This window comes from Haliotis cracherodii, unplaced genomic scaffold, assembly GCF_022045235.1.
Source record: "Haliotis cracherodii isolate W230 unplaced genomic scaffold, xgHalCrac1.p SCAF_6, whole genome shotgun sequence".
NCBI lineage: Eukaryota > Metazoa > Mollusca > Gastropoda > Lepetellida > Haliotidae > Haliotis > Haliotis cracherodii.
Window position 1 is genome coordinate 62,243,118 of NW_027266319.1, and position 17,132 is coordinate 62,260,249.

At 41.3% G+C, this 17,132-nt stretch overlaps 1 protein-coding gene across 1 annotated transcript in view; it reads left to right on the forward strand.

Annotated features, from left to right (window-relative positions):
* Window positions 1-17,132, forward strand: part of LOC139446718 (guanine nucleotide-binding protein G(i) subunit alpha) — a 79,002-nt gene that overhangs the window by 3,754 nt on the left and 58,116 nt on the right. Inside the window, exon 2 of the mRNA XM_071228011.1 lies at window positions 13,293-13,335. Within this exon, the coding sequence (XP_071084112.1) occupies window positions 13,293-13,335 (43 nt within the window). The remainder of the gene's footprint in view (window positions 1-13,292; window positions 13,336-17,132) is intronic.

The window sequence follows — 17,132 nt, forward strand, 5'->3', positions numbered from 1 at the left end:
TCGATGTGATGGGCGAACGCTTTAACCACTAGGCTACCCGACCGCCCCTTATGTTCTTATTGAAGTGTAGGAGGAAGTTAGAGCAGAAATTGCATTGAATACTGTTCAAAGATCTGTCTAATGTTTCTTAGTTTAGTTTTGAAACAGACTGTTGTTTGAGAATATATATCAATAAGTATTCAATGTAACTAGCTGCCAATGTAACCAGAACAGGATAAACCCACAGAGAATCCTATTTCTCAGAACTATACTAATGTCACCAGTTTTGATGAAGAGGGTTTGATTAGTGGTTGATGTAAATGTTGGATTCAGATGAATCAGGATTCCTACAGCATTAAATTAACACTAGTTTTCTGGTCTGTGTAATTATATTTTCAGAGAGCTAGATTTTGTGATTCCCCACACTGTTCAAAATTAAGCATGGAAGTCATGGCGTCATTGTCATAGCCCTGATCTTAAAAGATATAGTTCCATGTTGTGTTGGGTCCCTAGATGCATGTATGATAAGGGACCACCTCAAAGACGCCGTTTAATTTCTAACACTTCCACAAGGTCAGTTGATCGTCTTCCTAAAGGCAAGCACCTGTTTCTCGCTACGAGCCTCAGTGATAATTTCTTATACTGCAGTGAAAGTGGTTTCCATTTGTATCTGGGCGAGAAGTTGATGCAGTCTGCAGGTGTAAGGTTTCCTTGACTTGACAAAGTTTTATTGTCTGCCCATTTCGTGTCATTTTTTTTCGAGCGAGAACAGAGTGTGGTTAGAACATCAAGCTGTTTCGCTGAGTCATAGCCCTGAAACTTAGGTGTCTAGGTTAACATGGAGGAGCTTCCACTGTTGAACCACTTAAAGTGAACCAGGTTTCACGTGAAATATGGGGCGGTCTGGTAGCCTAGTGGTTAAAGCGTTCGCTCGTCACGCCGAAAACCCGGGTTCGATTCCCAACATGGGTGCATTGTGTGAAGCCCATTTCTGGTGTCCCCGGCTGTGATATTGCTGGAATATTGCTAAAAGCGGCGTAATTGAACCATACTCACTTACTCAGTTGAAATGTGTACAAGATATAAACGTTAGATATAGAATGTATCGATACATCGATAGACCAGTGAAGATCCGGGTTGGAACTGGTCTTCTACAACCCATGATTGTTGTAAGAGGTTACTAACGGAATCAGGTGGTCAGGATCATTGACTTGGTTGATGCATGTCAACGTATCCCAATGTCATAGATCTTTGCTCATCATGTCAATCCCTGGATTGTCTGGTCAAGTCTTGATTATTTACAGACTACTGTCATATAGTTGGAATATTGCTGAGTGAGGCGTTAAACAACAAAGAAACAAACAATTTTGTCACCTGTTTTTACATGATTATTCTGTCTGTATTGTTTGTGCGAACACTGAGGAACTGGCTAACAAACCATACACCAACAACGCGATATATGATGGCGTTCCCAGCATCATCCCCACGCGGTTTAACTGGTTGATGCCAGTTCATGGTGGCGCCCCCACTCTGATATACAGTAAACTACGGTTATAAAAAACTCAAAGGGACTATTAATTTTAGTTCGTTATAACCGTAGTTCGTTAGTATATATACAGCATAACAGCAAATAGTCAGGACCAAAAAGTAAGTTCGTTATATCCGTCAGTTCGTTATAAGCGTGTTCGTTATAACCGTAGTTAACTGTATCTGCAGAATTACCAAAGGCTGTAAAATTACTTTTTCGGTGTATCTTTTCATTTCTTTGATAGGCATTTAGAAGTTGGAGTACTAAGTAAGATAGGATTTATGGATGAACAACTTCTTTATTACAATTAACAGCGATGCATGATAACGGTGTTAGAGCCTACACCGAAACATCACTCTTAATATAATAAAGAAGTTGTTCATCCATAAATCCTACCCTTACTTATCTTTTCATTGTGGGGCAATTCTTTCGTGATCATTTTTGTTTTGCCTCTTTGTATATATTCTGACTGTCAGTATCCAATAAACCCCTGTGACCTAGTCATCTAACATTGATAGCCCGAGTACAGAGAAGGAGTAAAGGCGTCTTTCTTCTGAAGACAAAGCCAAATCTAATCCATTATGGATCCCTGAATAAGGGTAATCTGTGATATTGTACTTCGTGAATAGACATCGATCAGTGCATGACGGGCAGACATGATTAATTAAAGCTCCCAAGGGACGAGAACTCTGTGCTTGAACAAGGCCTATTGATAACCTGATGATATTCCCGGATATCTGTAGGTTCTGTTCAGACATCTTCCTGAGGCAAGGGAGTTATCTGACTGCAACTGTCCAGTTTCCACCCTTGCCGAACTAGACTGGAATTATGGAGTTACATTTTGTCTGGACTAATGAGTCTATGCTTAGTCCAATCAAAATTGCATAACTAAATCGTCATCCAGTTCGTAATCAACATGGATTTCAACGTGCAGATTTCGATCGAGCCCAGAAATTCCAGCCAAGGGTGGAAACTGGACTTTTATAGTTAGTTAACTCCCTTGCCTCAGGAAGATGTCCCGGGTAGAATAGGTCTTCAGTGACCCATTTCTTGCCATAAAAGGCAACTATGCTTGTCGTAAGAGGCAACTAACAGTACCGGTTGGTTAGGCTTGCTGACTTGGTTGATGTGTGTCATTGTATCCCAATTGCATAGAGCAATGGTCGTGATGTCAATCACTGGATTGTCATATAGCTGTAATAGTGCTGACTGCAGCATTAAACAACAACAAACAAACAAACAAACGTGTTCAATCGGGGGTAGCATATGCTGACAGTTAATATTTTTACAAACCGGAATAAAAAATGGATATGACGTCTGATAAAGTAGTTTGATACTGTTTTGGGTTGTGTTTGGTTGATGGAACATGATTTGTTCATTACTCCTCTAGGGTATGTGTGGCCCAGTCGTCTAAGGTGCCGCACTTCACCGTGCAGAGTTGCATCCCTTGGGCTCCCCAGAAACCTATCATCCTGGGTTCAAATCTGTTTCGACCCAGTTGTTCCTCGGTTTGGCAGCACCAAACCCGTGCTCGTGGGTTTCACGTCTGAGACCTGCATCACATCGGGCTTTCCTCCCACATTAGGCTGACACGCCATGATATGACTGGAATACTGTTAAAAGCGGCGTTAAACACAACTCACGCACTCCCTAAGACCAGCATCACATAGGAGATAAAGTTGCTGTGTTTTCAGTGTAGTTCTAGGTTACCTGTAGATTTAAACATTAAATCGGAGTTGGAAATTAATGTGTAGCATGAGGTTTCAAATGTTAAATTTAGCGCTGTTAAATCTACAGGTTTATCTCCATTCTATGATATGTTTTGAACACATCCTTTGAATATTGAAGTACCCGCAACTTTGCATTTGGTAATATATATTTGTAGATATGATTATTTAAATATTCCTACTGACAATGAATGAAAAAAACTATTCTATGAATATTAGCTTCGGTGGTGTGCGGCCATCCAATCAGCTGTTTCAGTCAGAGGGGGTTTATTGTGATTTGACATACTGTGATTGACCAATCAGAAGCGAGTAATTTCCAAATGCATGGTAGAATTGTGTTTTCCCTACCACATCAAACTGACATACTGTGATATACCGTATTTGACGTAATAAGCGCCCAGGGCGCTCTCAAAATTAGAAATAGGGGGCTCTTATTAGAATATTATTTTGGTGGAAAAAAGAGAGTTGAAAGATAAATTTTGTGGTTTATGCTGACACACTGAAATGTTTATGTACGACAGATACATTTTTCCAGAATTTAATTGCCCATAATTAAGAATGCATATAACACATGACTGCGTATTTTACGCGAATAAAAAAGTCTTGTGTACTAAGGGTGAAACGATACACCGATATTCATCGCGATACTTGACCCACGATACGATATACGATAAACGTGGGCCTATTAATCGATACGCCACGATACGGAACGCAAATCTCAAGTACAGCGTTTCCTCGGTATTGTGCCTTTCAATAAACCGCTAACATGGTTATAGCGCGCGCTAACGCATGGCTCCCCAAAACGTACTTACATTTTTAATAAGCTCAGGTTTTACACCGACAGATGTTTTTCCCCATCTCATAAAACATTATCAGCTGATCACCGCAAGCACATAACACAGAAAATGCCAGTCAGCAAATCCGAACTGAAGTACGCAATTCAATACCATTATTATACTATCTTGTTATTAAAACGTGTTCATTGTATATCTGGACTTGTGTTTGTAATATATTTTATTAATTTTATTCAAAATTCCATTTAATATTGTTTTCATTAAGTTATGTGAAATCGTGTGTGAAGAGATACAGCAACCACGGTCAGATTACCGCTTTTGACGCATTGAAACGAACTTTAGTTGCCCGAGAATGGATACATATATAAAAAATGCCATATTTTGACTCGTTAAAAGTCATATCTGTGGCAATTTGGCTAATATATGTCAACATAACGTTATCGCAATCGAAATACATGTAGCACGGGAAGTCCCTCAGTACCAAAATGCTACACTTGTGGTTCTTATGATTATAAATATATAATTATAGAGTAAAAGCTGCAACTAAGGTAACACGATATTGGAATAAATTATTCCTGATAAAACAATAATTTCAGTTACAATTTCTTCGACCATTGCATCAAAATTCTTTGAAGTTGTATCACTGGTGGAGTACATTACTTATTTTCTGGTGTTTGAACTTTGAATTGTTTTGAAGGAAAGTTGAACAACTTCTGTAGTCTTGTTATTATAAAATAATTTTGACTGTTCCAAAATCATGAAAGGTTCAATCTTTACATGCTTTAAGTCTTGTTTTTATTATCATTGCGTATCGAGATACGTATCGTATCGTGACCAGAATATCGAGATGCGTATCGTATCGTGACCTTCCTGTATCGTTGCAGCCCTATTGTGTACATTGATCAATAGGAAGGGGTGCTAATTGAGATTGTTCACTAGCCAATATATTAGCAAGTGGGCGCTTATTAGAGCGGGGCTCATATTAGTCGAATACGGTAACTGGAATAATGTTCCACTCACTCACTTACCCTCTATTTGTCCCAATTGCGTGGATCGATGCGCATGATGTCAATCACTGGATTGTCTTGTCAAGTCTTGATTAATTACAGACTACTGTCATATAGTTGGAATATTGCTGAGTGAGGCGTTAAACGACAAAGAAACAAACAATTTTGTCACCTGATTTTATATGATTATTCTGTCTGTTTTGTTTGTGCGAACACAGAGGAACTGGCTAACAAACCATACACCAACAAGATTATTGCACTTGTATAGCGACTTGCATATACATGTATGCGTGTGTGTTTGTGTGGCTGCTTGTACTAGTCCGGACTGACGCCGATTTATAGTGCTAGCTCACTGAGATACCATGCCGCAGTTTAACATGAATACCCCACTCAGACACAGTATACTGACGCCGCGCCGACAAGTCCTTGTTTTAGCCCCTTAATGTCGAGCGCCAGACAGGGTAACAACAAGTACCATCTTTTAACGTCTTTTGGTATGACGCGGCCGGGGATCAAACCCTGAACCTTCCGCTCTCTGGGCGGACGCTCTACCACTAGACCACGGAGGCCGTTCACAGTAACCAGACGTGGGACGTCTTGTGGTTCTCTTCCTGCCACTAAAGGTCATGGTCACCAGATTTCCAAATGTCAGTCCGAAGTCAGAAGAATATCTCTTGAAATTGGAAGTATTGATGTGTAGAAAACATTGTGATTGGAATGATTGATCAATCCTATGTTCAATGATGATTGTCATTATCATTATTTCTTGGACTGTAACCATGGTAACAGCTTTTGAAGGGTTTTCTAGCTCCATTAGAATGAAGCAATAATTTGTGCTTCGTATGAAATGAAGTTGCATCCATTTTCGTATTTTCATATTGATTTTAATTAAAAGGCTTTGAGCAAGTTCATGTCTAAATGTAAATAAATATTTATCGAAGCGTGAATTGCTAGCATAAATATTTATTTAGATTTATTTTAAACTGAGATAACAACTGTCACCATGGTAACAGAAATATTTCTGAAAATTACATTAAACACTATCACCTCTGGACAGGTCATATCATTCAACCCTCATATAATTTAATTCCTTAGCCCATTATTTCAATAACACCGAAAGGTGAGTGAGTTGTTTCGGCATACAGCTGTATCTCAGCTATTTCACTGCAGTTTGTAAATAATTATTGCTTTGGGCCAGACAATCCAGTGATGGAGCATCCTTCCATTGACACATAATGACGTCACAGTGGTAGAAACTAACACATTTAGTCCAGAATCCTTATAATGAAACATGGCCCAGTCGTCTAAGGTGCCACGATTCGCTGCACAAAGTTGCGCCCCTTGGGCACGCCAGAAACCTATGATTGTGGGTTCGAATCCCGGATCACCCCGATTATGTTTCTAGGTTTGTCAGCACCATACCCATGCTCGTGGGTTTCGCCGAAGTGGTATACGTCCGAGACCTGCATCACTTGGGGCTTTCCTCCCACATTAAGCTGACATGCTGTGATATAACTGCAATAGTGTTAAAAGCGGCATTAAACCCAACTCACTCACTCACTCACTATAATGATAACATATAGCAAAACCCTTAAGTACAGGACTAGTGCCTATTTCAAACGCTGGGTCATGATGGCGCCTGGTTCTCGGTAGTTCAACGATATCTGCACGCTGCTTTTTTCTTGTCCCATCCATACTCGTCTTGATCACACCCACCATTAGCGACCCCCGTCACATTTGCTGAAATGTGTAAGATATTCAATGTGTTGTATCTTGATAAGACATACCACCCACCACAGAGCCAATGTGTCAGGTTTTAGGCCACAGGGTGTTGTAAACACTTTGGGATAGAACCAGCATTGCACTTAGCTGGAATCACACTTTGAAATGATTCTGTTTATTGGTAGAACAGCAGGGATATATAACTATTTAACAATAAGCAAGATGTAACTTTTCATTTAGGAGATAAACCTACTGTTTTTTTCTATTTGATGTCGTCCCACTTATTCTAATTTGGAACCGAGCACTTTCATTTTTTATGAATCGATATGTAGGCTATCGATGTATTCACACTCACATTTTTTGTGTGAAAGACTTAATATATTTGAAAGGGGTTTCCTTTGCAGAAAGGAAACATTTTTAATCATTTAGAATCAAGCATTCTAGTGTATCAAGTGTGCTAAGTTTAGAATCTTAGATGAATGCTTGATCACTGATTGGGTACCGAGGACATATTCTGACCTGGCAGGGGCTGATGGGTAGTCTAGCGGTTAAAGCGTTAGCTCATCATGCTGAAGCCCCCGGTTCGAATCCCATCATGGGTACAATGTGTGAAGCCCATTTCTGGTGTCCCTTGCCGTGATATTGCTGGACTATTGCTAAAAGTGGCATCAAACCATACTCACTCTCTCTGACCTGGCAATTTGGTTGTTGCTGTGGGACGATACATGTATATATTCCTCTTATCACATAAGTAAAGTGCTGAAGTCAAAGATTTGCTTCAAAGATTTTCTCTGAATCTGGAGGGTTTTTTTCTGTCCATATCTTTAATGTTTTGGAAACTATGGCGCAATTTTATCAGGTAGAGTTCAGTAATCATCATCTTCAACCACCATATGACATCATGCAGTTTATAATATATATCTCAAAATACACCTTATCTGCTGTCCACCTTGTTGCTAGGCAACACTTTGAATATCATTCAAACTTTAATTTGTATCAGACAGCTAGCTGGCAGCGAATGTCACGTTGCCATGACAACTGAGTGGAGTTCAAGCTCCTGATCACAATCTTAATAATTTTAGCAGAGTTAAATCTTGTTTACTGTGTCTAAAATGGATCCAGAGGTCAGGGTCTGCGACTTAGCTGATACAGCTGATTGCGTGTCACTGTGCCCCAGATGGCATGGATTGGTTCCTTTGCAGTTACTGGTTATTTGGCCCAGACTCGATTCTTTTTGAGAGACAGACATAATTTATTTTATACGTTAAACGAAATTCACCCACTCTCTTGTCCAGCTTGTGAAATCCATTATTACATGTCACTTGCAAAATGTTTGTTTATTTCATTGCTAGGTCATGTGTATCATGCATTATTAAACCTTCAAAATGACGCTTCGGTTTTGGTAGAGTTGAACACCTGAGTCCCTTGTTAATTTTGTTTGTTTGTTTGTTGTTTAACGCCGCACTCAGCAATATTCAAGCTATATGACAACGGTCTGTAAAATAATCGAGTCTGGACCAGACAATCCAGTGATTGATATCATGAACATCGATCCACGTAATTGGGATCGATGACCTACATCAACCAAGTCACTGAGCCTGACCACCCGATCCTGTTAGTCGCCTTTTACGACAAGCATAGTCGCCTTTTATGGCAAGCATGGGTTGCTGAAGACCTATTCCACCCCGGAATCTTCACGGGTCTGTTAAGATACAAGTAAAGTTGAGTTGTGTCCCTGAGCTCGGGCTGGGACGGGTAACTCGGGTCGGTTGGGTACTGAGAAGGACCTGGGTACCCACAGGACCCATGGTTAATCACATGATATAGTGTTTGATGAAAAAACTACCTAGAACTCTAAGGTTACACTACAAGTCACTGATGTTCGCATTTCTTTCTGACCTCTATAGGTTTGAATAAAGATAAAACTCTAGTCAACTTCAGTGTTTGCATGATCAGAACATTTTACACGTGTGGTAAATACATTTTACTATTCCCAATAGGACATTTTGTACCTAACTCGTGAGACTTAAAGTGGGTGCCAAGGTAGGGTCGGGTAATAGGGGGTCGATTGGTTGTAAATTGGGACTCGTCCCAGCCCTAACCTGAGCCCCTGAACCCCTTGTAAAGATTCAAATAAAGTAGAGTTGCATTGCTGAACCCCTGGTTAAGGTACAGAGGGCATAGCCCCACCTCTGTACAGAAAGTGGCCTTTCACAATGCGCATAGTCAGACTTAAATAGAAATAGTGAGATTTGAATTGTCACACTTTTACACTCGAGATAAGTGTTCAGTTCCAAAGATATGGATTTATGGATCCCTTGTGTGGGAAAGCCCAGAAATAATTAAGGGTTCAAGTCTCATATATCTTGTATTGAGTATAAATGACATTGTCCTGGTCAGCACCTGTAAAATAGGCCAGTTGGATTATTCCAGTAAAAGTATTTTCACTTGCTCCTTGAAATATGTTTTCAACTCACAAAAGAAAAGCACATGTTTCAAGATCACAAGACTGTAATTTTCTTTATTTTGAAGATGAAGCTATTTCGATAGCTTTAAAAAAAGAAGACATATTTTACAAATATATTTATGAAAGTGATGACTACTAAACCACGACCTGGTATGCCCTATGGACCTCACCTTGGGTATCAGTCTGACATTGTAACAGCTAGCGTTTTGATAACTGCAGAAAGTAAGAAGAAAAATCTTTGTCTCATGTCTGAATATTTCCTGAATGCTAAGAATTGTTATTGATTGTTGAGATTTCAAAGCTGAGGAATGACATTCCGATCAACAGTTGTTCAAGGAAGTGAGAAAACAATGTGAGGATTGTTTCCTTCAAAGTGTTCCAGTTTCAGGCATTTGATGTATTTTGTTACCTTAGACCTGTTCTCGGTGGTTTCTTCTAGCAGATATTTTTTATGATGATGGAAAGGGTTTTGTTACTTTTATTTATTCTAAACAAGCCTGATAGAGATTCCTGGGCTGGATAGGAACATGTTGGGTGTCTCTGTGTTGAGTGTCTGGTACAGAGTAGGTCTCCGGTACATGTTGAGTGTCTGGGGCAGAGTGGGTCTCCAGTACATGTTGAGTGTCTGGTACAGAGTAGGTCTCCAGTACATGTTGAGTGTCTGGGGCAGAGTGGGTCTCCAGTCCATGTTGAGTGTCTGGTACAGAGTAGGTCTCCAGTACATGTTGAATGTCTGGGGCAGAGTGGGTCTCCAGTACATGTTTAATGTCTGGTACAGAGTAGGTCTCCAGTCCATGTTGAGTGTCTGGTACAGAGTAGGTCTCCAGTACATGTTGAATGTCTGGGGCAGAGTGGGTCTCCAGTACATGTTGAATGTCTGGGGCAGAGTAGGTCTCCAGTACATGTTGAGTGTCTGGTACAGAGTAGGTCTCCGGTACATGTTGAATGTCTGGGGCAGAGTGGGTCTCCAGTACATGTTGAATGTCTGGGGCAGAGTGGGTCTCCAGTACATGTTGAATGTCTGGGGCAGAGTAGGTCTCCAGTACATGTTGAGTGTCTGGTACAGAGTGGGTCTCCGGTACATGTTGAATGTCTGGTACAGAGTAGGTCTCCGGTACATGTTGAGTGTCTGGTACAGAGTAGGTCTCCAGTCCATGTTGAGTGTCTGGTACAGAGTAGGTCTCCGGTACATGTTGAGTGTCTGGTACAGAGTAGGTCTCCAGTCCATGTTGAGTGTCTGGTACAGAGTAGGTCTCCAGTACATGTTGAGTGTCTGGTACAGAGTAGGTCTCCAGTACATGTTGAGTGTCTGGGGCAGAGTGGGTCTCCAGTACATGTTGAGTGTCTGGGGCAGAGTAGGTCTCCGGTACATGTTGAGTGTCTGGTACAGAGTAGGTCTCCAGTACATGTTGAGTGTCTGGGGCAGAGTGGGTCTCCAGTACATGTTGAGTGTCTGGTACAGAGTAGGTCTCCAGTACATGTTGAGTGTCTGGTACAGAGTAGGTCTCCGGTACATGTTGAGTGTCTGGTACAGAGTAGGTCTCCGGTACATGTTGAGTGTCTGGTACAGAGTAGGTCTCCAGTCCATGTTGAGTGTCTGGTACAGAGTGGGTCTCCAGTCCATGTTGAGTGTCTGGTACAGAGTAGGTCTCCGGTACATGTTGAGTGTCTGGTACAGAGTAGGTCTCCAGTACATGTTGAGTGTCTGGTACAGAGTAGGTCTCCAGTCCATGTTGAGTGTCTGGTACAGAGTAGGTCTCCGGTACATGTTGAGTGTCTGGTACAGAGTGGGTCTCCAGTACATGTTGAGTGTCTGGTACAGAGTAGGTCTCCAGTACATGTTGAGTGTCTGGTACAGAGTAGGTCTCCGGTACATGTTGAGTGTCTGGTACAGAGTAGGTCTCCGGTACATGTTGAGTGTCTGGTACAGAGTAGGTCTCCAGTTCATGTTGAGTGTCTGGTACAGAGTGGGTCTCCAGTCCATGTTGAGTGTCTGGTACAGAGTAGGTCTCCGGTACATGTTGAGTGTCTGGTACAGAGTAGGTCTCCAGTACATGTTGAGTGTCTGGTACAGAGTAGGTCTCCAGTCCATGTTGAGTGTCTGGTACAGAGTAGGTCTCCGGTACATGTTGAGTGTCTGGTACAGAGTGGGTCTCCAGTACATGTTGAGTGTCTGGTACAGAGTAGGTCTCCAGTACATGTTGAGTGTCTGGTACAGAGTAGGTCTCCGGTACATGTTGAGTGTCTGGTACAGAGTAGGTCTCCGGTACATGTTGAGTGTCTGGTACAGAGTAGGTCTCCAGTCCATGTTGAGTGTCTGGTACAGAGTGGGTCTCCAGTCCATGTTGAGTGTCTGGTACAGAGTGGGTCTCCAGTCCATGTTGAGTGTCTGGTACAGAGTAGGTCTCCGGTACATGTTGAGTGTCTGGTACAGAGTAGGTCTCCAGTCCATGTTGAGTGTCTGGTACAGAGTAGGTCTCCAGTCCATGTTGAGTGTCTGGTACAGAGTAGGTCTCTGGTCCATGTTGAGTGTCTGGGGAAGAGTGGGTCTCCAGTCCATGTTGAGTGTCTGGGGAAGAGTGGGTCTCCAGTCCATGTTGAGTGTCTGGTACAGAGTAGGTCTCCAGTCCATGTTGAGTGTCTGGGGCTGAGTGGGTCTCCAGTTCATGTTGAGTGTCTGGTACAGAGTAGGTCTCCAGTACATGTTGAGTGTCTGGTACAGAGTAGGTCTCCAGTCCATGTTGAGTGTCTGGGGCAGAGTGGGTCTCCAGTTCATGTTGAGTGTCTGGTACAGAGTAGGTCTCCAGTACATGTTGAGTGTCTGGTACAGAGTAGGTCTCCAGTCCATGTTGAGTGTCTGGGGCAGAGTGGGTCTCCAGTCCATGTTGAGTGTCTGGTACAGAGTAGGTCTCCGGTACATGTTGAGTGTCTGGTACAGAGTGGGTCTCCAGTCCATGTTGAGTGTCTGGTACAGAGTAGGTCTCCAGTCCATGTTGAGTGTCTGGGGCAGAGTGGGTCTCCGGTACATGTTGAGTGTCTGGTACAGAGTAGGTCTCTGGTACATGTTGAGTGTCTGGTACAGAGTGGGTCTCCAGTCCATGTTGAGTGTCTGGGGCAGAGTAGGTCTCTGGTCCATGTTGAGTGTCTGGTACAGAGTAGGTCTCCAGTCCATGTTGAGTGTCTGGTACAGAGTAGGTCTCCGGTACATGTTGAGTGTCTGGTACAGAGTAGGTCTCCAGTACATGTTGAGTGTCTGGTACCGAGTAGGTCTCCAGTACATGTTGAGTGTCTGGTACAGAGTAGGTCTCCGGTACATGTTGAGTGTCTGGTACAGAGTAGGTCTCCAGTACATGTTGAGTGTCTGGGGCAGAGTGGGTCTCCAGTACATGTTGAGTGTCTGGGGCAGAGTAGGTCTCCAGTCCATGTTGAGTGTCTGGTACAGAGTGGGTCTCCAGTCCATGTTGAGTGTCTGGGGCAGAGTGGGTCTCTGGTACATGTTGAGTGTCTGGGGCAGAGTGGGTCTCCAGTACATGTTGAGTGTCTGGGGCAGAGTGGGTCTCCAGTACATGTTGAGTGTCTGGGGCAGAGTGGGTCTCCGGTACATGTTGAGTGTCTGGGGCAAAGTGGGTCTCCAGTAACATATGCTTGCCCTCCTGTGGGTATTTCAGGGCAGAATAGCTCCCAGTACTCCATGCCTGCCTTCTTGTGATTGTTTCAGGGCAGAACAGGTCACCAAATTAACATTGAAATCAGATTGGAATGATGTGTAACTGGGCTTTTTGTGTTCCATTGCTATCTCCCATCAGGTTGACTGATTCCAACTTCATTCATATGTACATTGTGTGGTGGAAATATTGCTGAGTATGGTGAAAAACAACTTTTTCGCACTCACCTTTTGTCTCCAATGTTTAATATTTATATTTTTAAGATATCACATATTGCAGATGTGCCAAAGACTGAGCAATGTTCTCTCTCTCAAGAGACACAGGAAGACCAGGAAATATATTATGATGACAGTTATGTTGTTGGGCCAGGAAGTTGTTCATGAGTAATGTGTTTGTGTTTCAGGTGCAGGTGAATCAGGGAAAAGTACCATCGTGAAACAGATGAAGTAAGTGCTTCTCATAATCATGTGTTTCATCATGTTCAAGGAAATAACCCACGTATTCCATACCATCCGTTGTCGTGGGGAAACTAGACTTGCACAGGTCTCTAAGGCAATAATTAGTAGTTTAAATCATCATTTGTAGATTATATAAGTAATAAGAACAAGTTGTCCTAAAAAAAGACTATCATCCTTACTTATCCGCTTATATAGACTTGCTTACTGTAAGGAAAGAATTATTATACATCAGGTGACTTGTACATCATTCAGTACAGACTGTGAGAAAGGCTATGTGGAAACATCAGCATATTTGTGACCACACATTATGATATGCAATATCTTATTTCTCAGTGTAGAATGAACCAATTTTATTGCTTATTTTATGGATTTTCTTTTCCATATGGGTAAAGAATAAACATTCAAAATGATTCATGACTTCAAGTTGTTGAAATAATGACAGCTGCAAGTACCGTAAGAGTACCGTAATTATTCTAAAATTAGAAATAGGGGGCTCTTATTGGAATATTATTTTGGTGAAAAAAAAGATAAATTTTGTGGTTTATGCTGACAGCCTGAAATGCTTATATACGACAGATATATTTTCCCCGAATTTAATTGCCCATAATTAAGGGTGCTTATAACACACGAGTGCGTATTATACGCGAATAAATAAGTCTTGTGTACATTGATCAATCGGAAGGGGTGCTAATTGGGATTGTTCACTAGTCAGTATATTAGCAAATATCGCCACGGGCGCTTATTAGTGCGGGGCGCTTATTACGTCCAATACGGTATCTGTTTTCAAATGACTGTTTTTGTATGCTTATATGTCGTTTTGTCCTAGAACAGTGTGGTTTAAAATAATATTTATTTATGCCTTGTAATGTTAATTTTGAGAAAATACATTCTTTCAGTAAACAATGTAATGTAACACGTGGCTTGGGTGCCTTACAAGGAAAGAACATTCACTGGCTTATACAGTCTCATTAAGATCAGATCTTGGTTCTCGCTACCACTAAACAAAGATCTGAGGACATCACACATCCCAATGTCAGACCGACCTTTCAACTGACCAATCAGAGTGTCACTTACCAGATCAGGAAAGTGACAGTCGGAATCTAATTTCCTAGGACAGGTCAGCCTGAGGTATTCTGAACAACAGTTACAGACTGTATGGCTGATTCAGTCAAAACTGTTGTCTATGTAACGCTTCAATGGGATATACATTTGAATGCAAGAGACTTTGCATAACCCATGGAAAGTACTGCCATACAATCTCAGACATCTAGTAGACATTCCGGAATTATTTTCATGTTCAGTTTCAAATTTTGAATTGAAAATTTTGTCAAAATATTGTTCAAAGTGTAATCTGGCATGCAAGTCGCCAGTTTGAAAATCACACTGTATAGCTCGAGAAAGCTACCTGCTTTCTGGTTGGTTAATATCAACTTCTTGTTGGTCATTTCATTGGTCCGTTAAAGGTTGTTCTGACGTGACCCATAATCAGATCTTTGTATGGCCAGCGTTAGAATTGGCACGAGTCCTATAGTCCTTACCAAACTGCCCAATAGTAAAGGTATCCTAAGGACTAGTAGAAATTGGCCCATTTGGGGGTGTTGCTGTATGTTATCATTATAAGGACAAGTGGACAAAAACTGTTCGTTTCTAACCCTGATGGCAGTAGCGAGAACTAAGATCTGATTCTGTTGAGATTGCTGACTTATATTTATGAAATGTTTGGAGTCAACATTGATGATGGAGGCAAAGTCCTTGGAGAGTTAGGTGTACCTTATTGAAACCTGGGAGTATTGTATTGATCTTATTAGAGTAAACTCTGGCATTATCTTTCTTGATATCAAATGTACATATTTCTCATTGCACTTTAATATGGATATCTCAACAAAGTGCCTCAAGGCGATATTTTTCCCAACATGACAAAATACCCACCCTACATAAAAATGTAAAATATGTTAAAAAGACACACACAAAGATGATGGTATACTGAATAGAAAAAAGAAAGGGAACAGATTTTTGATAACATGTTTGATATTCTTGTAACCAGAAATTATTGAGAAATAAGATATCCTTACAAAGTTTCAAGGTAATATATTCCCTAACATGACAGACCGCCTCCGTGGTCTAGTGGTAGAGCGTGCGCCCGGAGAGCGGAAGGTTCAGGGTTTGATACAAAAAAACGTTAAAAGATGGTACTTGTTGTTACCCTGTCTGGCGCTCGGCATGAAGGGGCTATAACAAGGACTGGTTGGCTCAGAGTCAGTATACTGTGTCTGAGTGGGGTATTCATGTTAAACTGCGGCATGGTATCTCAGTGAGCTAGCACTATATATCGGCATCAGTCCGAACTAGTACAAGCAGCCACACAAACACACACACATACAGGCACGTTGCTATATAAGTGCAATAATCTTGGACGCAACGTTAAACCCCATTTCACCTCACCTGTAATCTGAAATTATTTGGAAAAGCAGTGAACCCACCAGATAAAAAAAACTTCACTGTTTTGTTGACAAGAAAACACATTTCTGATCACAACAGCAAATAATTGTCTCTTTGGTCAGTGAATATGGCTGGCTCCAGAGACCAATTACTGGGAAGCTGATGAGCTGGATCTCAGATTTATTGTGCCGGGGGACCAATATAATTGGAGACGTTGGTTTTTCAAGAATTTGTGACACCGACCCCAGGCAATCTGAAGCATTGTGTTTCTTTGCTAAATTACTTCAGCATATTTTAATGTCAGTTTGTGAAGTTCTAAAAAAGTAGTTACGTATTGTTCAGATCTCCTGTTTTTGAATCCTTATGAAGATGTTTATGTGTAAACTTTAGAATTGTAAGTGAAAATTATTTGAAGATCTGTTCATTGAACTTGTTCATCATTTCCTATGTTTTTGTCCAGTTAAGTTGTGTGAAGTACATTTCTCACTAGCTTCACATTATTTGTCAAGAGGAAGTTTTGTTTAACCTGACTGAGTCTTATTAGCTAGTTTTGTTTGTTGATAACCTCTGCACTCAGCAATATTCTGGCTACGTGACGGCGGTCTGTAAATAATCGAGTCTGGACCAGACAATTAAGTGTTCTACATCATGAGCATTGATCCACACAATTGGGATACGATGACATGCATCAACCAAGTCAGCGATTCTGTTAGTCGGCTCTTACGACAAGCATGGGTTGCTGAAGACCTATTCACGGGTGTTAATTTCCTAGTGCTCTCATAGATCTCAGGACATCTCATTACAGGTCACATCAGTATGACCTTTCATGAACTTTGAACGACCAATGAAATGACTTCCTTTAAGTCGACATTAGCCAATCACTTTCTTGAGCTTATGGGCACTAGTTTCAAAATGGCAACATCCATTTCATACTTTGAAAAATATATTAGTTCAATAATGAAACCTGAATAAAAAAGGAAATTCCGGAATGTCTACTAGATGTCTGAGATTGTATGGCAGTACTTCTCTTGCATTCAAATGTATATCCCATTGAAGCGTTACATAGACAACAGTTTTGACTGAATCAGCCATACAGTCTGTAACTGTTGTTCAGAATACCTCAGGCTGACCTGTCCTAGGAAATTAGATTCCGACTGTCACTTTCCTGATCTGGTAAGCGACACTCTGATTGGTCGGTTGAAAGGTCGGTCTGACATTGGGATGTGTGATGTCCTCAGATCTTTGTTTAGTGGTAGCTAGAACCAAGATCTGATCTTAATGAGATTGTATAAGCCAGTGAATGTTGTTTCCTTGTAAGGCACCCAAGCCACGTGTTACATTACATT